We start from the raw sequence: 27918 nt of genomic DNA, 5'->3' as shown, positions 1-27918 counted from the left end.
GCCGGGATCCGAAACCGCCTCCGACTCGGTGGCTCCCGCGCGGCTAGCGGGTCCACGGGGGACGCCGGCTCAGCGCCGCGGTGTTCGACGGGACGTCGGCAGAGAGCGACCTCGGGGTTAAGGGGTGGGGCTGACGTCAGGAGCCAAGATGGCGGCGGTGGTCGCGGTCTCCTTGAGGCGCCGGTTCCCGGCCACCGCGCTCGGTGGAGCGTGCCTGCAGGTGAGCCTGGGTCCCGCGGGAGTGGAGAGGCGGGAGAGTTGCCGAGGATGCCCGGAGTTGAGGGGGCCGCGGGGAGGTGGAGGCGGCCAGGGCAGGACCTCCGCCCACCTGCGCGGGTTTTGATTTCGGCTGGGCGCGTCGCTGCCCGCTACGCTGCGCCTCCCGACAGCTGGTGTCAGGGCGGAGTTGACTTTTTAGAGCTATGGAAGGAAAAAAGTTCAAAGAAGGGACTTGAATTGCTCAAGGTCACATGGCAGGCGAGCAACCGTTGGAACCAGAATTTAATTCAAATATTTGGACTCCAAACCCTTTTACTGCTACCAAACTACAGCCTCCGTGGGAAAGATCGACCTGCGGAGAGTCGGGGGTGGGAACTGGGAAGCCGCTCAGGGTAGAAGGTGCTTGACGACGTGTGAAGAGAGACCAGACCGGGATTGTGGGGAGAGGTCGGGTGGACGGTGGAGGGAAATGCACCGCCAGCCGGGGGACGGAAACCGGGGCTCCCTCCCCTTTATTGAACTGAGTTCCTTAAAGCAGTGGCACCCAGGTGTTTATTTGCCTGCCCCGCAGGATTGGCATGAGATAACGGCGGTGAAGAGCTTAGTGGTGTTCTCGTTTATGTGTGCAGCGATAGGTTTTCCCACACCCCTGTATCGTCATGGAACTGCACACTTCTGATCTGCATTCCGAATGGGAGAAGGGGAAGGGAAATCGCCCCTAGGTATTACATAAGGAGCTAAGGGTTTACAGATCACAAGTCTGCATCCTCTTCTGGGCTCCTCAACACCTCAGTACTGCAGGTGTGGTGGCACATCTGTACTCCTAGCAACTCAGGAGGCTGAGGCTAGACGACCGAAGTTTCCAGGCCAGCCTGGGCAGCTTAGTGAGACCCTGTCTCAAAATAAAAATAAAAAGGACAGGGAATGTGGCTCAGTGGTTAAGCACCCCTGGGTTCAATCCCTAGTACAACAACCACGACAAAAAAGTTATGCAACAAGATCTATTAACTCCTTTTTAAAGACTAGAAAACTTTTTAAAGATTTGAGGGCTGAGGCTGTGGCTCAGTGATCTGAGGCTGTGGTTCAGTTGTAGAGTGCTTGCCTAACATGCATGAAGCACTGGGTTCCATCCTCAACACCACATAAAAGTAAAATAAAGATATTGTGTCCACCCAAAACTAAAAAATAAATATTAAAAGAAAATATTTGAGAGCCCAGTTTGTTTGTGTGTTTTGTTTTGGGTGGTGTTGGGGATTGAACCCAGGGCCTTGTACATGCAAGGCAAGCAAGCACTCTACCAACTGAGCTGTATCCCCAGCCTGAGGCTCCAGTTTTATTTGCCAAAAATATGACTGCCAAGAACTTGTAAATCCAGGCCAGTTGGTTAACATAATACCTGAAAAACTCCTTAGCATAGATCATGGCTCATAGTGTACAAGAAATGATAGTTTTTTTCCCCCTCTTGCATTTGTGTGACAATCTCTCTCAAGTGCCTGCGGTGGCTGCGTAGGTAGTACATGTTGCCTGTGTTCTATGTGAACTTGGGCAAGTCATTCACTCTTCACATCTTCTTTCTGAAAAGGAGGGTTAGGGAAAAAGGATGCCTACCAGAGCCTCGGGCCTATGTCTTCTGAGCCTTTAATTGATGATTCAGAATGATCTTGTTTACTATGTTCCTTTTATAGTTGCTGAGGAAGCAATTAAGTTTTGAGAGCCCTGCCAATGAGAGTGAGTTCAAAAGCTCAGGCTCTTCTTCCGCCCAGGGACTGTAGAAAAGGCTGGTTTCATAGGTCAGTGTTGTGATTCAGGTGACACCTTTGCACTGCCCCCTCAACAGAAATAGAATAGGTCTCTCCCCTTGTAGAAGTGCACATTTATACTTACAAAAGCCACCTCAGAAGAATCCAGTAATGAGCTTGATATGTTTCTGTGGGTCACAGGTTTAGGTCTGAATCTCATTTATGCGTAGTATGTACCACTGAACCACAACTCTGCCTGTGTTGAACTGTAATATATTAACTGTTGTTAGTGTTGCCTTATTTCTTCATCTAGACTATGAACTCCTGTAGGGCAGGAACCACCTGTGCATCTCATTGTTCCTAGAACTGGCAGGGCTTAGGATACTTATCTGCCAGTCAGAATAATGCAAAGTCTGAAAATGTTGTCAATATTGAATAGCAGAAATTATTTTCTAGGCTGTGCTAGGAGCTTGACCCCCCCCACACACTTATTTTATGTGGATATTAATACTACCCTCCTCTTTATAGAGGAGGAGCTAGAATCAGAGAAGTTAATTTGCTGGAAAACACAAAGCTAGCAGGTGGTAAAGCTTGGATTTGATCCAGTGCCACTCACATTTCAGAAATAAGCCTGCACCTTGTGTACCTTATCTACATTCAGACCTCCTTGCCTTCCTCCTCTCCATTTCCCAGCCGCCTTCTTCTGCTTCCACATCATTATCTGTTCTGCCCACATCTCCAGGCCTGCTCCCTGAGGAAGCTTTCCTAGAGGAACAGCAACCAGCCTTCAGTGTGATCCAGAATTCATCCTCCTCCACAGTCCGTTTCAGTCCAGTTGTTGATTACCTTGCTTAAATTGTAAACTATGAAGTTAATCTCACCCAAGATTCTCTAGAAATGTACTCTCTGCCTTAAATAGTCACTGGTCTTTCAGGTGAAGGTAGAAATGGTTTCGGTCTTCTCCCATTGTGGGTTTGTAGTAGAAATTGCTGGGAAGGTAACCTCACACTCTGGCCCACTTCCCTGCCTCTGCCCACATATGCCCTTTCCTCCTCTCACCGTGGCAGAACTAGCAGCACTCCTCTGGCCAGCCCCTCACACCTTCCTAGACCCTGTCCTTTCTCATTTATTAAGAGGTGCCCCTCTAGTAATTCTCCCCTTTCCTGCATGATCAGTTTGTCCTCTGTCAGAACATTAGCCGTGTGTGTGTGTGTGTGTGTGTGTGTGTGTGTGTGTGTCTCTACCTACCAGCCTGGAGTAACTGTTGGGACCAGAATTCAAATTCAAATATTTTTGGATTCCAAGCTTTTTTTTTTTTTTTTTTAATATTTTTTAGTTGTGACACAACTACAACTTTATTTTATTTGTTTATTTTTAATGTGATCCTGAGGATCGAACCCAGGTCCTTGCACATGCTAAATGAGTGTTCTGCCACTGAGCCACAAGCCCTTTTTCTGCGACCAAACTGTAACCTCTGTGGAAAAGAGAGCTCTGCAGAGAATTTCTCAAAAGAGATGTTTAAACTCACTGTCCAAGATTCATCTCCTCCCATTTTTTTTTCAAACCAATAGTAGTCATGACTTCACTGAAATTATCTGCATTTAGTTCACATAACCTCCCCGTGTTAAATCCTGTCATTAGATCTTAGTTCTCATATTTTATCTAAAGCATTTGTCACTGTCATTCCCACCTCCTCAAAACACTTTTGCAGACTGGGGTTGTGACTGAGTGGTAGAGCGCTTGCCTAGAGTGTGTGAGGCCCTGGGTTCGATTCTCAACACCACATATAAATAAATAAATAAATAAACAAGTAAAGGTCCTTTGACAACTAAAAACAAATTTAAAAAAACAAAACACTTTTGCACCTGGCTCCCGGTCTCTGGGTTTTGTTTGTTGTGTGTTTGCATTCTTTCTTCTTTCCTTCTTGTGGTATTGGGGATGGAACTCAGGGCCACTGAGAAAACCCTCCACTACCCCGCCCCCTTTTTTTTTTTTTTTGATACTGAGTCTCACTAAATTGCTGAGGCTGGCCTCAAGCTTGTGATCCTCATATCTTCGCCTACTAAGTAGCTGGGATTACAGGTTGCACCACCTCGCCCAGTTTGGCTGTCTTTCTGTCCCCTTTTGCTGATTTCCCGTCATCACCCAACCTCTGACCATAGAGCTCACCCTTTAGGCCTCTTCTCTATAGATCCTTTCTTGGGCTTTATAGATACAACCTGCCTATATTTGGCAATAACTCCCAAATTTATGTCTCCAGCCCTGACCTGGGCCCAGATCTCCAATTGCAGGTGGCCACTGGGTTATGTTCTTGAACCTCCACATGTACATCTAATAGTACATCTGGAACTTCCTCTCCCAGTCTTGCTCTCTTCCTACCACACACATCTGCCTGCTCCTCGAATCTCAGCTGGTATGCAGCTCAGTTCTTCTGCTTAAACCCATAACTATTCCTCACCCCCAGTCTGTGAACAAATTCAAGTCAGCTCTGTCCTAAACTGATCACTTCTCAAACACCCTACAGCTGCTGGCCTGGTTTTTGCCACCATGGTCTCTTGGCTGAATTTTACATCTTCTCCCTATCTTACTTCCATCTTTGCTCCTCTATGGTTAATTTTCAAAATAGTAGCCAAAATGATCTTTCCAAAATTTAGGTCTGATAGTGTCATCTCTCTGCTCAGAACTTTCTAATAGCTTCTTATCTTACTCATGATAGAAGCCAGCATCCCTACAGGCCCCCCATTAACTGCCTGATCTTGTCTGTATTTGTCCCTGTCACTCACCCCGTTTGCCCTACTGTCGAGTTCCCAGTGACTTAAACACTCAAACCTGCCCACCCAGGGACGCCACCTGCCGTGTTGCACAGGACTAAAACACTCAGGGGTCACTTCAGGGGAACTGGGCTGCGCTAAATAACAAAAGACAGAAATACCTTTTTCTTTGGGGAGGCTGTGACGGCTCCTCTGACTTTAAGGGTCCACAGAAAGAGAGAAAGAGTGCACGCACGCGCGCGCGCGCACACACACAAACACACACACACACACACACACACACGCTGACCCCTTTTATTAAGGAGAAGCCATTCAAATGAGGCCAGAGGTCAGTTTTCAAGGGGCTGAGTCTAGTCTCATGACATCTGCTGTCAGCAGGTTGACTGACATCTAGGGAGGCCACACCCAAGGGCAGAGTATTAGAAGGGGACACACAAAGGGCGTTTCCATGGAACATTCTATCCCAAACAGGGCAAGGGGTTAATATCACAAAGGAACAGGCGAGCATAGCTCAACCCATGGGGCTGCAGGAAGGCATATCTGGTTGCATGATTTCTACCCTCAAGATCGGGGCTACCGTCTTTTCGGCTACTTAAGAGTAGCCAGATCATGGGGTGGTGGTGGGGGGGGATGACCGACAGCACCTCAACCAATCAGGAAAGGAAAAACACTGGTTACATGACATGGCGGCCTCCCACACCCTACACTAGCCTGTTGCTCCTCCAACCTGTTTCTACCTTGGACTTTGTACTCAATGTCCCCTGTGCCTGATTTGCTCATCCCCTAGATGTGTCTTTGTTTAGCCTCTTCACCTTCAGGTTTAAATTGTCACCTTTTTTTTTTTTTTTTAACTGCCACCTTTTAAGATACATCTTTTAGGTGAAGTCTTTCCTGGCCACCTTATTTAGAATTGTAGCCTCACAGCCAGGACCCCGTACCCCTTCCTGTTTTCCTCCTCTGTGCTCTTGTCGCTGCCTGATGTACTGTAGATTTTGTGGATCCCTCCCCTAGTCACTGTGTAAACTCTGTGAAGTTGGAATGTGCGTCTGTTTTGTACTTCATTCCCAACAACCAGAATAGTCCCTGGAACATAGTAGATACTTAATAATTACATCATGAACAAATAAATGAATAAAAGTGTGGGGCTGGGGCTGTCACTACAGTGGTAGAGCACTTGCCTAGATGTGTGAGGCACTGGGTTTGATCCTCACACCACATATGAATAAATAAATAAATAGACAAACAAATAAAATAAAGGTATTGTGTCCATCTACAAGTAAAAAGTATATTTTTAAAAAATGGCTGGGCACAGTGACACACATCTGTAATTCCAGCAGCTTGGAAGGCTGAGGCAGGAGGATCGGGAGTTCAAAGCAAGCCTCAACAAAAGCAAGGCACCAAGCAACTCAGTGAGACCCTGTCTCTTAATAAATACAAAATAGGGCTGGGGATGTGCCTCAGTGGTCAAGCGTCCCTGAGATCAATCCCTGGTATCAAAAAAAGAATGAAAGTGCCTGAGCCAGGTACTGCTTAGCATCTTACTGACTGGGTGATGGCAGCACGTGAAAGGCCCTGGGTTTAATCTCTATGGGGGTTTCATGGTACTGAGGATCAACTCAGGACCTCCCACATGCTAGGCAGGTGCTCTTCTGAGCCATATCCCAGTGCTTTTATATATATATATATATATATATATATATATATATATTGTTTATTGTTATCAAGGATTGAATCCAGGGATGCTTAACCACTGAGCCACATTCCCAGCCCTTTTTATTTTTTATTTTGAGACAGGGTCTCCCTAAGTTACCTAGGGCCTCGCTAAGTTGCTGAAGCTTTGAACATGCAGTCCTCCTGCCTCAGCCTCCTGCGTCACTGGGTTTACAGGTGTGCACCACTGTGCTCTACAATTTGGTAGTTATATTACTTTGTCAAAACCCATCAAATTGTACACTCAAAATTGGTAAATTTTATAAGAATGAATTATGCCTTAGTAAATCTAACCAAAGCAAAAGGCTAAGGGCAATTAAGCAAGCAGAGTTGGCTTGGGGGGCTGGGATACAGCCAGTGGAAGCGCCTTGCCTAGCATATGTAAGGCCCTGGTTCAATCCCCGTACCACAGGGAAAGAAAATAAGGTTGGCTGGAGCTATTCTTTTCCGTTCTTTCCTCTTTTTACTTCCTGTTAAATACCACAAGGTGGCATCAGTCAAATACTCATGTCTTATTAAATGGGATTCCTAGTGAAAAATGTACCTTTCTTTCTGTTTTTTTTTTTTTTAATTGTTGGTTGTTCAAAACATTACATAGTTCTTGATAAAAAAAAAAATGTACCTTTCTAGACACAACTTTCCTTTTGTTAGTGAATTAACCAGTTTTGTGATAAGGTAAAACCTAGCTTTCATTTTCACTTTTTCTTCATACTTTTTCTTCTTTCATACTGAAAGCTGAAATTCATGTTTTCAAATTAACTTTAGTTAATTGGAGGCTTTACCAGCAAATAGCAAATATCTTTTTTATTTTTTGTAATAAGTCAACCTTTGGAATTTCTACTTTTTTTTTTTTTTTTTGACAGTTTATGAAAGAATTAGCTGGCCTGAAGTATAATCTGCATTTTTTAAAAAACAAATTGAGGATTCAATTTATAATTGATAGTGGGACTGACAAGATCCTCCCCTCCCCTCCCTATCCCTGTAGCATAAACTCAGCAAAACTTAATGTGGCCTCTGCTTAAATGGGAGAGTTTCAAGCACTGCAGATTGGGGACAGCTTAGCTACTGAGTTTTAAAACTCCAGCATCTTGTCTTGATAACTGCAGTAGCTTTCTCACTAGCTTCTCCAGGTCTAACCGGACAAATTCTACTTTCAGAATTTTGTGATATCTTTAAAAAAAAAAAGAAAAAAAGTTGATTATGTCACTGCCTTGATTAAAAAGTTTTGCTGGCTTCTCATTGCTCTTAGGATAAAATGAAAATTCAGCTTAAGGCTGGGCATAGTGGCCCATGCCTGTAATCCCAGCAGCTGGGGAGGCTGAGGCAGGAGGATCATAAGTTCAAGGCCAACCTCAGCAACTTTGCGAGACCCTATCTCAAAAAGGGCTGGAGATGTGGCTCAATGATTTAGTGCCATTGGATTCAGTCTCTGGTATTTACAAGAAAAAATTTTATTTCCTCACATCTGCCACTCCCCATCCTTCCCCAGGCCACCGGCCTTCTGCTCCTCATACTGCACCATACTCCCCACTGCAGGCCTTTAGGTGTGCCATTCCCTCAGCCAGAGCACCCCTTTCTCCTAATCCCATCTGTGCTTAAACATCATTTGATGAGGCTTTTCTGATCTGTTACACTGGTTTAAGTCCCTCCTGTATCCCCAGGGCTCCCAGTAGGATCACACTTTACACTTTCCTGTGAATATTTCATTTCACACTTGTTCACTACAAAGCCAAAGTTGAATGAAGATGAAGGTGTTTGGGTTTTGTTTGTTTGGGGTTTTTTTTTTTTGGAAGTACTAGCGGTTGAACCCAGGAGCATTCTGCCTCAGAGTGATGTCCTCAGCCCTTATGTTAAAAATTTTATTTTAAGACAGGGTCTCACTCTCAAGTTGCTCCTGCCTCTGTCTCCCAAGTAGATGGGATCGCAGGTGTGCATCACTACGCCCAGTAGCTTTCTCTGTTTTAACAAGTGCTCTGTCCCCAGCCCCTAGTACCATGCCTGGTATATCATAGGTGCTTGGGATGTTGGATAACTGTGCCTTTCTAAAGAAGGCTGTGTATGAGTGATATGTGGATTTAGATTCAGTGCTGTAGTTTATTGTGACAGCTAAATTGAATTATCTTGCTTTTTCTTTCCCGCTTCCTGTGAACATTTTAAATTTGAGGCCTGCCGAGGGGCCCAGACAGCTGCAGCCACAGTTCCTCGAATTAAGAAATTTGCCATCTATCGATGGGACCCTGATAAGACCGGAGATAAACCTCACATGCAGACTTATGAAATTGATCTGAACAAGTGAGTATCTCTATGCTTGCTAGGTATTTGATGGAGGAAAGGGATTGGTTTTGTTTTTGTTTTTAGTAGGGCTGGATACTAAACCCAGGAGCTCATGTGTGCTAAGTACACACTTCTGATCTGTACCATCAGCCCAAAAGAGAGCTCTTGATTTGGTTCAGGAACATGTTTTTCACACCTTGAGGACTTAAAATTTTGATATCAGACACCTCCAAAATCTGTCATCTATTTGTAAAACAAGAATTGAGGAGGCAGCATGTTATGGCGCAGTGGTAGAGCACTTGCCCGCATGCATGAGACCCTAGATTTCAGTTCTAGCACAACAACAACAAAACAGTAAAAACCAAGAATGAGGTAAGTACCTGATTCAAAAAGATAAATAGCAAGAAACCTAACCTTTGCAAAAACTTTTCTTCCCCCAAATTAAAATGTTAACCACTTTCTAGAAATACTGGTACAATTGACTTTTTGCATAGTGTTTGAATTAGCATATTACCAATTTTAAAATATTAAATGTGCTAGTTATAATTCATCTTTCTGGGCTTGTGTAGTCTATAGTAATGATAAACTTGAGAAATTGGTAATATAAGTCCAGCTGGAATTGTAGTAGGTGTGGTTAGAATATTAACAATGATATGGTCTAGGCACAGTGGCGCATGCCTGTAATCCCAACAGCTCAGAAGGCTAAGGCAAGAGGGGACTGCAGGTTCAAAGCTAGCATCAGTAACTTAGCAACGCTCTTTTTTAATAATTATTTTTAAGTTGTAGATGGACACAATACCTTTATTTTATTTTATTTGTTATTTTTATATGATGCCGAGGATCAAACCCAGTGCTTCACACATGCTAGGCAAGCGCTTCACCACTGAGCCACAACCCGGGCCCCAGCAACACTCTGTCTTAAAATAAAAATAAAAAGGGCTTGGGATGTGGTTCAGTGGTTGAATGCCCGTGGGTTCAACCCCCCCGATACCAAAAAAAAAAAAAATCTGGACCTGTGTGGTTTTCTATGGCTATTGGAGACTGCAGCACCAAACTCAGTGGCTTTAAACAACATAAATATGTTATCTTACAGTTTTATAGGTCAAAAGACAGGTATGGGTCTCATCAGACTAAAATCAAAGTGTCACAATTTATAGGAGCCATATTGTGGAACCAGCCTAGGTGTTCATAGTGGATGAACAGATTAAGAAAATGTGGTATATATACATAATGGAGTTTTATTCAGCCATAAAGAAGAATGGAATTATGTCATTTGCAGGAAAATGGATGGAACTTAAAAACATTAGGTTAAACAAAATAAGCCAAACTCAGAAAAGTTCAGGGTTATGTGTTTTCTCTCATGTCGAAGCTACAGGAAAAAAGGAGACCAGTAGACTAGAGGAGGGGACCAGGAGGAGGAAGGAGGGAAAGAAAACATCCTGGAACAAAACTGACCAAATTACATTGTTCTATTATGTCCGTTATAAGTATGTAACCAAGACAGTACAGTGAACCGGACACGACTTTCCTGTGTTCCTATGTGAATACAGGACCAGTGTACTCCATCATTACAACCACAAGAATGGGAAGTTAGACTCCATGTGTATTTTGACATATCAGACACATCCACTATGAACACCTAGGCTGGTTCCACAATATGGCTCCTATAAATTGTGACACTTTGATTTTAGTCTGATGAGACCCATACCTGTCTTTTGACCTATAAAACTGTAAGATAACATATTTATGTTGTTTAAAGCCACTGCGTTTGGTGTTGTAGTCTCCAATAGCCATAGAAAACCACACAGGTCCAGATTTTTTTTTTTATTTTGGTAGCGGGGGGGTTGAACCCACAGTCAGTTGAACCACTGAACCACATCCCAAGCCCTTTTTATTTTTATTTTAAGACAGAATGTTTCTGGGTCCGGGGTTGTGGCTCAGTGGTGAAGCGCTTGCCTAGCATGTGTGAAGCACTGGGTTTGATCCTCAGCATCATATAAAAATAACAAATAAAATAAAATAAAGGTATTGTGTCCATCTTACTATTTAGGAGATTTTTATTTTTTTCTTTTACTTATTTGAATAGAAACGATTTGCATGCTAATTGTAGCAATTTAAAAATATTGACGTGTCTGAAGTAAAATTAAGTTTTCATTTCTAAAAATAAAACATGAAGTGAAGGTGTGGCCCTCATGGACAGTGCAGCCAGAGTGGCCCCAGCTCTGCGCAGCCTCCCAGGCTCTTCTCCTTCCTTCTGGATGTGGGGGTCCCACCGTGGAGCCTGGGGCCGCAGTGAACCAGTGGGCCCCTGGAAGTGCCCTCCAAGGCCCAGGGACAGCACCAGGCAGGAGAGGGAGAGCTGAGTGTGGGGAGTGGACCTGGCCTGGAGACCTTTTGGAGCCGAAAGGAAGCCAGACTTGAGGCTTCTTGTGGCTTGAAAATACCAAGTAAGGAATCCATGTACAGGACGCTGGGGAAATTCGCAAAGGTGAACTGCTTGAGACTGAAAGGCACGGAACAGGTGTACTTTCCTAGTTCTCATCAAGAAGATGGCTTCAAGGCAATGATGTGACAAGAATACCAGTGGAAATCTCCATAGGAGGGGGCCATAGAAAAGGTACACTTCAGAAGAGAGTTGGAAGGAAAGTGTGTCCAAGGATACCCTCAGAGTAGAAGGAGTTTATTCATGTGCATCAGACTACTCGAATAGATAGCAGGTGTGCCAGTGCCTGGATCATGAAACTTGTGTGAAACGGAGCTTCTGTGTGTAAGATACCTACGCTGGGAAGGAACCTTCCTCCAGAGCTCAGCACTTGTTTCCCACCAGAGGATCCACAGCATGAGAAACCTTATAAATGCAGCAGATGTGAGAAGAGCTCTGTATATATGACGTTTGTGGCCGGAATTTTGGTCAGAGCTCTGCTTCTCCACTAGTGAAGTCGCGCAGGGAGAACCTATATCTGCGTAGCGAGTGTTATAAATGCTTTAGTCCAGATACTCACTTCCTAAGGCACTGATGCTCTCACATCATGAGAAACCACTTAAGTGTCTGGATTGTGACAGGCTTTTAGTGGGAAATCAGATCTTCTTAACCACCAGAGAACTCGTCCTGCTGAAAGGCCCTGAAAGTGTAATAAGAGTGAGGAAAGTTCCCAACATTGTTAAGCCTTCATCATTACATAAAAGAATTTGTACTAGGAGAAGCCCTATGTGTGTGGTGCCTATGAGAAAGGCTTTGGCCAGAAATCAGACCTTACTGTGCACCAGGGTCCACACAGATGAGAAGCCCTGTAGATGCTTGGAGTGCATGAGGAGTGCCAGCCTCATTAGGTACTAGGCAACCCACACTCATGCTTCTAAGTATTTCAGTATGAGAAGTTTAGCTGTAGCTCAGACCTTACTGTACATCAGAAAATTCACATAGTAGAGAGAAACCACTTCAGTGGCTCATGTGAAAGTGGCTTCCTAGGTGTGTGTGAACTTTGTTGCCGGACAGAAAATGAGAACTCTGGAGCCACTTGTAAATACAGCGTATGTGATAAAAGGTTCACCAGAGCTCAGCCACTGGTGAAAAAACATGTAGCTGTAATGTGGGTGAGAAAGCCCTTGAGTTCAGCCCTCCCCTGCATCAGAAGCCTCACAGGTGTCTTGACCAGACAAATTAATTCTACTAAAAAATGTATTTATAGCTGGGCATGGTGGTGCACACCTGTAATCCCAGCAACTTGGGATGCTAAGGCAGGAGGATCACAAGTTCAAGGCTGGCCTTAGCAACTTGGTGAGACCCTGTCTCAAAACAAAAAATTAAAAAGACTTGGGGATGTGACTCAGTGGTAAAGCACCGCTGGATTCAGTCCCCAGTAACCTGCCCCTACCCAAAGAAGAATATTTACACATCAGAGACTTCATTAAGATGAAGAAGCCTAGATAAATCTCAGACTTTTTTTTTTTTTTTTAAAGAGAGAGAGAGAGAGAGAATTTTAATATTTATTTTTTTAGTTATCGGCAGACACAACATCTTTGTTTGTATGTGGTGCTGAGGATCGAACCCGGGCCGCACGCATGCCAGGCGAGCGCGCTACAGCTTGAGCCACATCCCCAGCCCCTAAATCTCAGACTTTGATGAGAGCTCAGACTTCAGAGGGGAACAGAGAGCCTGTAGCTATAGGAAGCATAAGAATGCTTTACCCAGAAAGCTGCCCTAACAGCCACTCCAAAGGAGAAACCACAGATGCCCTGAAGTTTGGAAAACCCTTAATCTGAGCTCAAACTTGATCACCCACAGGAGTGATATAAGTAGGAAACCTTGCACATGCATTGAGTATGGGAGAACTTTCTAGCACTGTTCAGTCCTCATTGCAAGAGAATTGACACCAGAGGACAACTTTTTAAATGCCTTCAGTGTCATCAGAGCTTCAGACTGTTTGTTCATCTCATTGGACACCGGAAAACCCACCTGGAGAGAAACCCAGCAAGTGTGGAAAGAAGCTTCTAACAAAACTCTGACTTTCTTACCCATCAGAGAAGCCATACTAGTGAAAAACTGTATATTTGTCTTGAGTGTGGCAAAAGATTTACCACTGAGCCACATCCCGGCCCTTTTTATTTTTTATGTTGAGTCAAATTGTGATCCTCCTGCCTCAGGCTCCCAAGTTGCTAGGATTACAGGCGTACACAACCATGCCTTGCCAAAGTATATTTTTGACTGTCAATACATAAATTCATTAAGAGGTAGAATTGGTAGCACTCTTCTTAAATAGACAAAAGTTGTCAAATATGTAACAACTAAAAATCCTTAGCAAAATTCAAAGAAATGGAAATTGTGCAAGCCACATTTTCTGACCATAATACAATAAAATTAAGAATTCATATTTAAAAACAAAATCCCAACTGCCTAGAATTTACAACATATTCTTTCAAGTAACTATTTGAGGGAAAAAAATTAAAATGTTTCCAAGTACGTAGAAAATAAAAACATTGCAAATCAAATCTTATAGTATGTGGCTACAACTAGAAAAAAAAATTAAATGATTGGGTTCACTTCCAATTATAGGATAGTAGCTCTCATCACACTAACTCCAAATAACAACTATGTGCTGCACAAAATAGCAGAAACAACTACCAGGAGGACTGGAAAGTGACCAGCAGTGGGCACTCAAAGGTAGGGAGCTGACCATTGGAAGAATGCAGTGGCATTAGGTGAGTCACATGCTTTTTGCCCAAGAGTAGGCCCAAGAGTGGGGAGTGTGAGGACTAAAGCTAGAACGGAAAACAAATTCAGTAGCTTGACAACCAGAGGCCCTTTCACCACAACTGGAGAATGGAGAAATCCTAAAAAGAGGAGAACCATGGAGAAGGAGCCCCAAATTTTGTTCATGAACTCTGCCCAGATCTTGATTCGGTCATATTAATTATCTGTTAAAACAATAAAATATATATGTGTGTGTGTGTGTGTGTGTGCGCGAGCGCATATCAGGAAAACAATACATATCTCTTATAGCTGTTTTTCACAAGATATAGCACATAATTCAGAATTGCTAACTGTACAAAGAAACAGTGAAACATGACTCATATTTAAGAAAAAGATAATGGGTGGTGACTGGGGGACTGAATGTTTGTCTCCCAAAATCACATACTGGGACTGGGGACATAGCTCAGTTGGTAGGGTGCTTGCCTCTCATGCACAAGGCCCTGGGTTTGATCCCCAGCACCAAAAAAAGAAAAAAAAATCGCATACTAAAGCCCTGCACCCCAATGTGATTGTGATTGGAGATGAACTATTTGAGAGGTGACTAGGGCTTGATGAGGCTGTAAAGATGGAGCCCTTAAGATTGGCGCCCTTGTAAGAAGAGATGTAAGAGAGAGATTTCTTATCTCTCCAAGCACACACTGAGGAAAGGCCATCTGCAAGCCAGGAAGATGTCCTTATGAGAAGCTGACTGTGGCATACCTTGATCTCAGACTTCAGCCCCCAAAACTACAAAAAAGAAGTTTTTGTTGCTTAAGCCACCCAGTCTAGGGACTTGGTTATGATAGGTGGAGACCAGCCAGGAAGCAACCCAGTTGTTGAACTTAGCAAACAAGAATTGTATAATTAGGCTAAAAAAAAAAAGCTCATAATGAGATGGGAAATCTCAGCAGAGAAATGGAACTATTGAAAAGGCCAAATAGAAAATCCAGAACTAAAACAATACAGTACCTGAAGTAGAAAATTCTCTGGTTGGCATTAGTAGCAGATTGTAAATCTCAGTAGGGAGATTTACTGAACTTGCAAATAAATAGAAAGAAATTATTCAATCCTAAGAGGAAGAAAGACTTAAAAAAGAAAAGCACCTCAGCGGTCTATAGAACAGTGTTAAAGAGTCACAAACATGTAACTGGAGTTCCAGAAATAATAGAGAAGAATGGGCAATTGATAGCTAGAACTTCCCAAGCTTACAAAAGACACAATTTATATATTAAGAAGCTTAGTTAATCCCAAACAGGGTAAATAGAAAACTGCACCCAGATCCATGATATCCAAATTGCTGAAGACCAAAACTTAAGAGAAAATCTTGAAAGAACGAGAGAAAAATATCACATTGCATTCAGGGAAATAAGATTAACAGTTGCTGACTTCTTATCAGATTCTCTAGAAGCCAAAAGACAGTGACGTGGCATCTCCCAAGTGCTAAAAGAGAAATAGCCAGAAATTTGTCTTCAATGGGAGTAGGAATGATAGTAGAATGAATCAGACATTATTACCATATGTGCGTATATAATTACATGACCTGTGTAACTCTACATCATGTGCCACCAAAAGAATGAGTAGCTGTACTCTACTTATGTATGATGTGTTAAAATTCATTCTACTGTCATGTATAACTAATTAGAATAAATTTTTTAAAAAAGATCCTTCAAGGGGCTGGGGATGTGGCTCAAGCGGTAGCGAGCTCGCCTGGCATGCGTGCGGCCCTGGGTTCGATCCTCAGCACCACATACAAACAAAGATGTTGTGTCCACCAGGGGAAAAAAAAAAAAAAAAAAAGATCCTTCAAAATGAAAAAATGAAGACAGTTTCAAATAAACAAAAAGTGAAAGATTTCAGAACCAGAAGACCTACCCTCCATAAAACATAGGAGGAGGGCTGGGGTTGTGGCTCAGTGGTAGGGCACTCACCTAGCATGTGTGAGACCCTGGGATCTATTCTCAGCACCTTGTAAAAATAAATAAAATAAAGGTATTGTGTCCATCTACAACTAAAAAATATATTTTAAAAAAACATAGGAGGAGATTTATTCAAACTGAAGAAAAATAATACAGGTAGAAATTCAAGTATGAAGAACACCAAATGTAATAAATATATAGATAAACACAATGGATTTTATTAAAATTGATGGTGACTAAAAATAAAATTATAACATATAACAGATATAATGCATATGACATAGTTTAAGGGCTGGAAACAGGAAGTAAATTGAGCCTATAAAGTAGAAGAGTTCTTAACATTATATGGAGTGGTACAGTATTATAAATACACTGAAAAGTAAGGAAATTAAAGTTCATTTCTAAAAATATTTAATCTAAAAATATTTCCTTAAAAGAAGGCAGAAGGGGTGCTGGGATTGTAGCTCAGTGATACCTCGCATGTGTGAGGTTTGATCCTCAGCACCACATAAAAATAAATAAATAGATAGATAGAAAAAAGAGAAGAAGAAGAAAGCAGAAGGCTGGGTGCAGTGGCGCACCCCTATTACCCCAGGTACTTGGAAGGCTGAGGCAGGAGCATCACAAGTTCAAGGCCAACCTGGGCATCCTGTCTCAAAGTAAAATACAAAAAGGGTCTGGGCTATAGCTGGGGTACAGCACCTCTGGGTTTGATCCAAAAAAAAAAATTGAAAGATAAAATTATGAAAATATTTTTGTCTGATCTGAGAAGGTCAAATGAATGATAAATATATCCAAGTATCTCAGATCATGTTATGACCAGGTAGGGAGTTTTGAACTTTCATAAGTACAACTGAGGTTTTTCTATTGTCAGATGTGGTCCCATGGTATTGGATGCTTTAATCAAGATTAAGAATGAAATCGATTCTACCTTGACCTTCCGAAGGTCATGCAGAGAAGGTAAGCATTTAATTCCCGTTAGGCCCCGACATTTATGTTCTGGCTCTCCCGAGAGGTTTGGGCCGACATGAAGCATTGGAGACATCCCGGAAACAGTTGCTGCTCTGCCGTATGACCTTGCTGCATGTCACCTTTCCTTTTCTCGTGTAACTGAATTGAAATTTAGACCCTGGGGCAGGTTCCAGTTCCTGAGTTCGCTTTCCCTCAGGAACTTTCTGTCGCATGGTCTCTGTTAGCTGCACACGCCTCAGGGATGAGGGGGCATGTGCTACTGGCCACACGCACTGCCGAGCTCACTGCTGCTTAGGGAGTGGTGGCGGGCTTCCTGCTGACGCCTGTGCACACCTGCGCTTGTCTCCCAGGGTGATGCACGTCCTCTTGGCTGCCATCATTGTGTGTGCACAGTAGGCATGTGTGGGAGGCCAACCTTACATGTGACTGAGTTACACTCCCCCGCTGGGTGCTGAGGCTCTCAGTTGCAGAAATGTGGCACCCTTCTTGGGTGCGAGGGTCGGTGTCTTGCTACAGCCCCATGGGTGAAGCTACGCTCACCTGTTCCTTTGTAATATAACCCCTTGCCATGTTTAGGATAGAATCTTCCATGGAAGTGCCTTGTATATGTCCCCTTCTCTTACTGTGCCCTTGGGTGTGGCCTACCCAGGTGTCAGTCAACCTGCTGACAGTGGACATCATGAAGATACTCAGCCCCCTGAAACGTGACCCCTTGCCTCATTTGAATAGCTTCTCCTCGATAAAAGGGGTCAGCAGTGCTCTCGCTCTCTCTCTTTCTGCGGACCCTTAAGGTCAGAAGAGCCGTCACAGTGACCCCAAAGAAAAAGGTATTTGTGTCTCTTGGTGGTTATTTCGTGCAGCCCAGTTAGCCCAGTTTGACTGGAGTGACCCCTGAGCATTTTAGTCACGAGAATAGAAGCCCGGCAGGCATGCTCTAGATTGTTGGGGCAGCGTCTCCCTTGGTCTGGTGACTTGTACTGCTGATGCCATGGGAGCTATTGAGACAGTGGGAACACCAGCATTTCCTACTTTAAAATGGCTATATGTTTATTTTATATATTACAAAAATATAATTACTAGTGATAGTATAATAGGCATACAAATGTGGATTTTTTTTAAAGTAAAACTTGAAATGACTCAAAGAGAACTAAAAGGGTTCTCAGATGTGACCAGAATTACACACGGTGCTGTGAAGACTGGCCCTGGTGAACACGGGCCAGGCTGTGAGCCAGCTGTTCTGTGCACTTTAGGTGACACAAAGAGAGAGTGTTGCTGTTTACCCTGACAGACAGATGAGGGGAAGGGACTTCTCTGAGGATACACAGGAGTCAGCCAAGGCCATCAGACCCCAGTCTGCACTCGGGTGCTCACTGGGTACATTAGTCAGTTTTTGTTGCTGTAATGAAGTATTTGAGAAAATCAGCTTAAAGGAAAAAGGATGAAATCCTTGTTGGCTTACGTTTTCAGTCCGTGTCATCTTGCTCCGCTGTTTCTGAGCCTGTGGCGAGGCCGACATCACAGTGGAAGGTAGTGGCAGAGGAAATCACCCACCTCGTGGCGGTGGGAAGTGAGAGACAGCGGCTAGAGCCCTTGTGCCCCACAGTCCCCGGAGCCCCACCTCTGAACACTTCTTCCCTGGAGACCAGACCTCCAACACGTGGGCCTTGGGGGTGCGTTCCAGATCCCAAATCCGGGCTTGGAAAGCGGGAGGCAGCTAGTTCCCAGCACTTGCCACCACTGTGCTGCTTGTCGTGTGGCCGTGAGGGTGAGCCTTCACCTTGAGATGACCAGGACGGTGTTGATCAGCTTCATGGACTCAAGGGCCTGAGCTAGCTCTCTTCCTAACATGACCTTCCCAAGAGAAAAGGCCCGTATCAGTGTCACAGGAAATAAGTCCAGGCTAAGAGACCTCACTTGTCAAGGTCCTTGGTTGGCATGTGATTTTGTGTGTGGTGGGGACGGGGGGTTGAACCCAGGGACCCTCCATCACTGAGCCATATCCCCAGACCTTTTATTTTTTATTTTGAGACAGGGTCTCGCTAAGTTGCCCAGGCTGGCCTCGAACTTGTCTCCTGCCTCAGCCTCCTGAGTAGCTGGGATTGTGGGCGTGCACCTCCGGGCCTGGCTCGGCATCTTATTTTGCTTTGCTTTGCTTTGCTTTGCTTTGCTTCAGCTCGTTCTGCTTCTCCTTGAAAAGTGAGTGTTCAGTCAGTACGCGGGGTAGAGCTCAGAGCCACCACTGTGCTGCCTGTTGTGGCACAGAGAGTGGGCGCGCGCGCTCGGTGATCTGTGGCGAGGCCTCAGCTTTGAGATGACCAAGACCGTGTCGATGAGCTTTGGGCACTGCATCTCTTAGAATTTAAGTTTGGGCCTTAAAAAAAAAAAAAAAAAGAAAAGAAGGCGGCCAGTTTTTCTCTGAAGATACATGACTCTTGGGCTGGATTGTCGCTCAGTGATAGAGCATTTGCCTGGCACAGAGCCCCGGGGCTCAGTAAGGGGGGCACGACTAGCATGGAGCTGAGGTTGATATGGGAACTGCACGGGGCCAGGAGCACCCCGGGCCCCTCTGACCCTCTGCAGAGCCGTCCTCACTGTGTGGCTTCTAACCTCAAGGTTGCCACAAAATGGTTTTGGGAGCTTCAGCCATGAAATCCACCTTCTAGACAGGAAGGAGGAGGAAAGAGGAAAGGCAAGAGATGTCCCATGTCGGTGCTGCTCCCAGTGGTAGAGCAGTGACGGCCCAGGAGAAAGGAGCTGGCGCGGGCCTGAGTCTGGGTCTTCCCCTCAGGTATCTGTGGCTCCTGTGCCATGAACATCAACGGAGGCAACACGCTCGCCTGCACCCACAGGATTGACACCGACCTCAACAAGGTCTCAAAAATCTACCCCCTCCCGCACATGTACGTGATCAAGGACCTCGTTCCCGTGAGTGGCCGCAGCTCCTTCCTGGGTTTGCAGGGGTGGTGTCGATGTGAGTGGTGCAATCACTTGTTCAGAGCAGCTGTTTTCCAGTTTTTATAGCTACTTTCCAATCAGTCCAGGTAGAGCTGGGTGGGGCTGTATTCCTGTTATGGCAGGAAGACCACCATGTCCCCAAGAGCATTGGGAAACCTCCCAGGTCTGACACAGTGTGGCCTGTTCAAGTTTAATTAATGAATTTAAATGGCAAAAGATAAATACCTAGAAAATCCTCTAGCAGCTCATTTGGTAAGGATTGTTTGGGAATAATAGGGCATAGGTCCCAGAAATGCAGGATTTGGCCATAACTACAAAGAATTTGGGTGGGAAATGCCAGCTGGGAAAGCAACAGTTGTTTGAATTTTACTCCTGCTCCCACCCTCCCGCCCACCCATTTGGCCTTTGGGCCTTTGCTGGCTGTTTGCAAGGGCAGACAGGGAAGGAAAGGACCTTGGCAAATCCTCAGAAAGGCAAGGGACAGATTTTCTAACTGTGCTTACACTGTGACACTGTTAGTTTGCTTTTTGTCACTGAACCAAGTACCTGAAAAAAACAATTTAAAGGAAGAAAGGTCTATCTTGCTCACTCGGTCACTCTGTGGCTGGCCTGATGTGAGGCAGAACATCATAGCAAAAGCCCATGGTAACGCTGGCGCGGTAGCGCACACCTGTCGTCCAGCGGCTCTCGAGGCCGAGGCAGGAAGATCAGCAAAAGTGAGGCACTAAGCAACTCAGTGGGACCCTGTCTCTAAATAAAATACAGAATAGGCCTGGGGAAGGGGCTCAGTGGTCGAGTGCCCCTGAGTTCAATCCCTGGTTACACCCCCACCCCCCACCGCCAAAATAGCATGATAGAGCAGAGCTGCTCAGCTCAGGGTAGCTAGGAAGCAGAGAGAGCAGTTAGAGCTCTCATGATCCAGTCACTTCCTAAGACCCCACCTCTCAACATTGCTGTGCTGGGACCAAGCTTTCAACATGACTCTTTGAGGGACTCTTCATAGCCAGACCGTAATAGTGACCATTTCTCCTTTTGTGACCTTTGTATATGTTGGTGTCCAGGAAGAGCCTGACTTCTGCTGTCTATTACAGAAAAATAAGTGGTGTCCAAGAAGCACAGCGAGGGGGAAACTGAGAAGTGAGGTGTCATCTGATCCTTTTCTTCTTCCTCCCCCTTAACCTCAGGATTTGAGCAACTTCTATGCACAGTACAAGTCCATCGAGCCCTACTTGAAGAAGAAGGATGAGTCCCAGGAGGGCAAGCAGCAGTACCTGCAGTCCATAGAAGATCGTGAGAAACTGGTCATTGGTTCCTGCTAATTGTCTTGATTCAGGGGGTTCATTGCAGAGATGTTTGTGTGACTTGGGGGAGTAACAGGGGACGATGCAAACCATTTAGCCTATTGTGGAAAGAAAATTTAAGGGCATCTGGCCCAAGTGTTGAAAGTCCTTCTCTAAGGGCCCATGTGAGCCTGTGAAGGCCCAGAGTGAATTGAAGAGCTGTCAGGCCCATGCCCTGCCCCTAGGGTAGGTGGCCAGACATTTGTCTTTTTTCAGCCAATATATTAAGTGGCTTGAGCCAGACATGGTGACACACCTTTGTAATCTCAGTGACTTGGAAGCTGAGACAGAAGGATCACAAGTTCAAGGCCAGGCTCACCAACTTAGTGAGGTCGGAAGCAACTTGGCAAGACCCTATCTCAAAACAAAAAATAAAAAGGAATGACGATGTGTCTCAGTGGTAGAGTGCCCCTGGGTTCATTCCCCAGTACCCCCCCCCAAAAAAAAAAAAAAGTGCCTGGTGTTTATAAGTTAATACCTGAAGCAGGGCTGAGGTCTCACTGTGAGGAAATATATCCCATATGCCTGGTTGCAGTCTTACTGTCACCACCAACTTACAGGTGCAGCTAAACGTTAAGGGCAGAAGTGGAATTAGCGCCCTCGGTTCTTTCCTAACCCCGACTCGGGTGGTGGGCTGTGGGCTCTGGCTACTGTTCCTACAGACAGCCTAAAAATTTTAAACAGGAGAAGCTTTCAGTCTCTTCTTCTGTGCTTTTGCCCCTGTCAGAATTCTTCTGATTTGCACGTTCACTGCCTGCATCTTAGTGGAGAGGTGGGGTGGGAAGGGGACAGATAGAAACAGCCCCAGCTGCAGGGGACTGAGGCCACAGACTGCCTCACAGTCGCTGCTCTGAACAATCCTCCCATTTCCCTAGGAGAATGACGTACGTGCCTCTGTTTAGCAGAGCAACACATCTCAAGAACAGGGCCTTATTCCTTTCTGGGTCTCTAGACCCTGGTGCACAGTGTTTTATTAATGAGTATTAGTTGTATAAGCCAGGCATGGTGGTAGCACAGCCTGTAAGCCCAGCTACTCAGGAAGCTGAGGCAGGAGGATCACAAGTTCAAGGCCAGCCAGCCTCAGCAACTTAGCAAAGCTGTTTCAAAATAAAAAAGGCTAGGGCTTGGGGACACAGCTCCGTTGGTAGAGGGCTTGCCTTGCATGCACAAGGCCCTGGGTTTAGTCCCCAGCACCACAAAAAAATAAACTAAAATAAAAAAGGGCTGGTGTTGTAGCTTAGTGGCAGAGCACTCCTGGGTTCAATCCTTAGTACCACCAAAAAAAAAAGGCAAAAAGCTGGGTGGAGGGACACACGCCTGTAATACCAGCCACTCTGGAAGCTGAGGCGAAGGATCAGAAGTCCAAGCCTGGGCAACTAGGGAGACCTTGTCTCAAAACAAAAGAGGGCTGGGATTGTGACGCAGTCACAGAGTACTTGTCCAGCAAGCACAAGGTCCTCAGTTCCATCCCCAGGACCACAGTGGGGTAAAAATTGTTCTAGGAATGAATAAATGAATTTCACCTTTCATGTCCACTCCTGAGAGTGCCTTGTTACTGGGGCACAGCTCTGTCCACTGCCACTTCTAACTGCCAGAGAGCCTTGCACTTCCCCCAGCCCCTCTCTCCCAACTAGTCATTTCATGTTCCCAGTTACATCAGCTCTGCTGAGGGTTTCACCAAATTATTGAGGCTGGCCTCAAATTTGCAGTCCTTCTGTCTCAGCTTCCCAAGTCATTAGAATTACAGAGCCTGACACATACTAGGCAAGTGCATTACCACTAAGCTACATCCCCAGTCCTTTCTTAATTTCCTTTGAGTCTTGCTAAGTTACCCAGGCTGACCTTGAACTTTTTATCCTCCTGCCTCAGCCTCTAGATTACATAGAATTGCAGGTTCATACTATTGTGCCAGACTCACCTATGTTCTTAAAAAATTCCTTATTGTGGACTGGGGTTGTAGCTCAGTTGGTGGAGCACTCGCCTAGCACGCATGAGACACTGGGTTCAATCCTTAGCACCACATAAAAAATAAAATAAAGGTATATGTCCATCTACTATAAAAAATATTTTTAAAAAAATCCTCGTCAGGGACTGAGGTTGTGGCTCAGTGGTAGAGCGCTTGCCTAGCATGTGTAAGGCACTGGGTTCAATCCTCAGCAAAATAAATAAATAAATAATAAATTAAATATCCATCAACAACTAAAACCAAAAAAAATTTTTTTTTTAATTCTTGTCGGCATTAATCCAACAGTTTTGTGCTACTCTAGGAGTAGGTACCTTTTGCTCTTCAGCCGTCCACCTCTGTTGAATGGTGAGATTGCTTCTAAACTTTTATTATAAATAAGGCTAGATTAATATCTTTATCCTTCAAAGTCTGCCCCAGATTTTCAGTAAATTCTTTTTACAGAGTTTTGCTTGGGTGGGTTCAAGAGTCTGACCCCGCCTGAGCTTAGCCTCTCTGACCTTAGCTTTCTGGAGCCCGGGGGCCAGCCTGCACCCATGCACCCTCCTGAGTCAGACATGACCACCACTGTCTCCCCTCCTGTCCGCTCTCACCTCAGTGTCAGTGTGTCCCTTTTGTTTTGCTGCTTTTAATCTATTTTGTTTCTAAAATTAGAAAGTGGCCTTTTAGAATTTCTTGGGCATCTTGAGCCTGTGTGGCAGCTGATGCCACAAGAGAGCAGGGATGCCAGGGACAGAGCTCTGGGTTGCTCCTGGCTCTGCTGTGTGTGCCTGGCCGCAGGCCCCAGCTGCCTCGCCCAGCCTGGTTCTTACCTGTGAGTGGGAGTCCGCAGTCCCCGCCTCACAGGCGCGCTGTGCTCCTCAGCTGGGCCCCAGGTAAAGCATGGAGCCCGTCAGTGTTGGCTGGAACTGAGGACGAGGTTGGTGCTCCCCTAGGATGCCCGTGGTCTCTGCCAGGCCAAGGGCAGAAGCGCGGCACTGTTTTAACTTCTGCACTTTCAACTTGATGCTAGCTAGGTGGTAAGTTTATTCAGGTCTTTGTTGATTTTTTATATCAGTGAAGGATTCTCGTTTAATAAAGGCTCAGTGTGCTCATACTTGAGATCCCTGGGCTCTAATCAAGCGGATGTTTGTATCTAATTACAAGGCCTTTTTATTTTAACCTGACAAATCTCTGCACACACTCCTTAGGTTTGCCAAGAACATTCACACCCCTTTGTTCATGCCCTGACCCCAACATCACACTTCATCACTAAAGACACAACGTCTTCTGCCACCAGGCTCTGACTGCCCTTTCTTCTCGTCACAGGACGGGCTCTATGAGTGCATCCTCTGTGCCTGCTGCAGCACCAGCTGCCCCAGCTACTGGTGGAATGGAGACAAGTACTTGGGGCCCGCAGTTCTTATGCAGGTGAGTACCCCTCCCCTGCCATAGGAGAGAGCGAAAGTCAGACTTCTGGACACAGAAGAGGACAGGAGATTGTTGCGAGGCCACCATTCTGAGGGGTAGGATGGTGTCCATGGGCAGTCAGCACACAGGGTGATTGGCTTCGTGGGTCACTGGCTTTCAGTGACTCTTGGCCTCACGTTGACACGCCTTTACACTGAGCCACACTCATCGCCCGTTTTATAAAAGTTTTGAGACAGGGTCTCCCTAAATTGCCCAGTCTGGCCTTGAATTTGCAATCCTCCTGCCTCAGCCTCCTGAGTCACTGGGATTACAGGTGGGCACCACTGTGCCCAGCTCACAGACTCTTAACTCAAAAGATAATTTCATTTGCCCAGTGTGGTGGCACATACCTGTGATCCCAGCAACTCCAGAGGCTAAGGCAAAAGATCACAAGTTTGAGGGCAGCCTAAGCAAATTAGCAGGGCCCTAAGCAACTTAGTGAGCCCTGTCTCAGAAAAGGGCTGGGGATGTAGTTCAATGGTAAAGCACCTCTGGGTCAAATCCCCAGTATCATTCCTAGATCAAATAAGGTAGGTGAGGTTAGATTAGCTAAGTGGGTGAATGGGGCTGGGGATGCAGCTTAATGGTGGGCCACCCCTGGGTTCAATCCCAAGTAACTGAAGGGGGAAAAAAGACAAGTTCACATTTTTTATTTTCCTGCATAAAGAGCCATGCGTGGCTGCAAGAGCAGCATTGCCGCGGGGCCTGGGAAGCTCGTGTGGGCCGCTCGCACAAGAGCACCTGAGCTGCCGGGGACCTCGGAGCTCTCGGTGGTGCCACTGGAGCAGCCCAGGCTGATCAGAAAGGTAAAATTGGCTGATCCAATTTTACCTTTCTGATCTCTGGTTGCTGGGGTGGATATAGGAATTGAGAGAATCAACAAATGGGACAAATATTGTCTCTAGACAGGTCTGTTAAGTCATGGGTTTACTCAGTGACAGAGTCTGGCACAGCTGGGTGCTGTGAAGACAGATTAAAAGCATGTGCCACAGTCCCCACCCTCAGTAATTACGATCTGGGTGGGACACTGTTGAGCAGCATGAAAAATAACGAGAAGAGCTGACGCCCAATAGCGTATAATTACCAGGGATGAAAGGCTCCTGGGGATCACCCAGCAAGGTGGGAAGAACTTGGGAGCCTTTCTTGAAAGATGGCAGGAATTAAAGAGTGCAGGGTCAAAGCATCTGGGCCCAGAGGAGCCCCTTCTTCTGCATGCCAAGGCCCTTGGGCCACCAGAGCGCTGCTCTGGCTTCTAAGGTGACAACTCCGCTGATCTTCCCCTGGCTTCCCAGGCCTATCGCTGGATGATCGACTCCAGAGATGACTTCACAGAGGAGCGCCTGGCCAAGCTGCAAGACCCCTTCTCCCTGTACCGCTGCCACACCATCATGAACTGCACAAGGACCTGTCCCAAGGTATGCGGCCGGTGCCTCTCAGCCCCCCTCAGGAGTAGCTGTGCGCATGCGCAGGCCATGGGCAGAGAGCAGACCTGGTCACTGGAGATGGAGAGGCTCCAGAGTGTCTGTGGCCTCAGCCAGAGAGTCCCTCGGGCACTTCCAGGAATAGGCTTTACTTATAGAGGACAAGGACCTTGGGGGAGCCGAGTGCTGTAGGAGTCCACAGGCAGGCACCTGCAGTCAGCTGACTTCAAGGATCCAGAGGTGGAAGCCATCAGAACAGGCAGCTGTGGGCACCAGTCCCTCCCCACCTCCCCTCCGGCTCCAGCCGGTTCCCCTCTACCCCGCAGAGCTCTCTGGCTCAGAGCTGCGGTTCTCTGGGCCTCGCCCCCTCTTCCTGCTGCCTTCGGCTCTCCCTAGCCTGGACTCCACCTCACCACGCACGCTTGGCCTCAGCCACCGCCTGTCCTCTCAGAGTTTCTGAAAGGGCTTCGCGTGGCCCAGCTTGGCTTCATGCAGCCCACATCAGACAGGGCAGCAGCTGTGATGGGCTGCCCTGTGATCCGCTGCCAGTGCTGGTCCTGTGGTTCCCAACACAGCTGCCCTAGAGCCAAGCCCGAGGGAAGAGCAGTTTCCCTCACAGTCACAGTGAGCCCAGAGACAGCCGCGGGGACACTCCAGGGCAGCCAGGGAGGGAGCTGTTAAAAGACTGCAGCCTGCCCCCCCACACGTCCAGTTGGGCAATTTCCTTGTTTCTTGCCTGGAAACCACTGTGTTCCCAGCAGCCCCACCCGTGCCTCAGGCCTCTCTGAGCAAACATCAGGACAGCTGTGGGGCTGCAGCGAGGACAGGGCTCCAGCCTTTGCCATGTCGCTTCCTTTCTTGTCACACTCACCTGAGGCGTTGGGGATTATTCCCTCTCCGTGTACAAAGTGTCTTTCTTCTTTTTCTCTTAAAATCTCCTTTCTTTTAAAATCTCCCCCCACCCACCCACCTTCCTTTCTTCTTGCAACACTTTAATTTCAGGGTTAGAGTTAACCTAAATGAGAGGGCTCACCGGGCACGGAGGTCAGCCTGCGTCCCAGCAACTCGGGAGGCTGAGACAGAGGCTCACAAGTTTGAGGCCAGCCTCAGCAATTTAGTAAGGTCCTGTCTCAAAAAGGCGGGGAGCCAATTTCAACAGTGACGTGCCCCTGGGTTCAGTCCCCAGTGCCAACAAAATAAAAATGAGGAGGCCCTCCCCACCCCGGCAGGCCCTTGTCTAGTTTTCCACGTGCTTGCTATGTCCTTCCAACGTCTGCGAAGCTGGCCTTGGGGCGGGGGGGGGGTTGTGCCTCCTGCAGAACAGAGGTCACAGCTGCAGGGCCGCACTTGAGGCAGGACCCTGGTGTTGGAGGTGTGTGGCTCAGGAGGTGTGTGAGGGTTAACGGCGCCTCCTGGGCTGTCACGTGCTCCGCCTGCTGCTGCTGCTGCTGCTGGTTCACTAACAATGGAAAGGACCTGAAAAGTTGTCTGGCTAATATTGACACTGGCCTGTGGTCTGAGAAGGGACACTGCCCTGGTGTCTTTGGGCTCTCAGTGAGCATGACTGTGCCCTGTTGGCCCACTGGAGGGGCCTCCTGGGAGGACTCGGAGGAGCTTAGCCCAGAACGGGGCTTCTGGGAATCAGGCACTGGCCTTCCCTGACTCTGGGCCCACCAGGGAGGCGCCACCAGGGTCTCCAGGGTCCTCCCATCCTCCTCACCGACTTTGTTACTGATTTTCCTTCCTTTTTAAGGGTCTGAATCCAGGGAAGGCTATTGCTGAAATCAAGAAGATGATGGCGACCTACAAAGAGAAGAAAGCTGCGGTTTAGCCGTATCCCTGCTGAGCGCGGCTTCTGACCAGCTCAGAGCTGAACGTGGCTCATATCTAACTTGATTTCCTTTGAAGGTCTTGATTTTCCATGAATACGGCATGTATAATAAAAGTTATAAGAAATCA

At 46.3% G+C, this 27918-nt stretch overlaps 1 protein-coding gene across 1 annotated transcript; it reads left to right on the top strand.

Moving 5' to 3' along the window:
- Sdhb (succinate dehydrogenase complex iron sulfur subunit B) lies at positions 1-27918 on the top strand. The gene is made up of 8 exons (XM_027951924.2): positions 1-220; positions 8604-8731; positions 16734-16819; positions 19620-19756; positions 20971-21087; positions 24398-24499; positions 25831-25953; positions 27713-27918. Exons 1-8 carry the CDS (start codon positions 149-151, stop codon positions 27788-27790), a joined length of 843 nt encoding a protein of 280 aa, XP_027807725.1. The 5' UTR covers positions 1-148; the 3' UTR covers positions 27791-27918.

Source organism: Marmota flaviventris, chromosome 10 (assembly GCF_047511675.1).
Source record: "Marmota flaviventris isolate mMarFla1 chromosome 10, mMarFla1.hap1, whole genome shotgun sequence".
Classification (NCBI taxonomy): domain Eukaryota; kingdom Metazoa; phylum Chordata; class Mammalia; order Rodentia; family Sciuridae; genus Marmota; species Marmota flaviventris.
This window is presented reverse-complemented; position numbering and strand designations above follow the sequence as displayed.

What these genes read in the sequence shown, in the direction of transcription:
- Sdhb (XM_027951924.2), top strand. Translation starts at nt 149, where the DNA reads ATGGCGGCGGTGGTCGCGGTCTCCTTGAGGCGCCGGTTCCCGGCCACC. An exon ending in CCGAAGGTCATGCAGAGAAG is followed by an intron (nt 16,820 to 19,619) that starts GTAAGCATTTAA and finishes TCTTCCCCTCAG; the next exon opens with GTATCTGTGGCTCCTGTGCC. An exon ending in TGATCAAGGACCTCGTTCCC is followed by an intron (nt 19,757 to 20,970) that starts GTGAGTGGCCGC and finishes CCTTAACCTCAG; the next exon opens with GATTTGAGCAACTTCTATGC.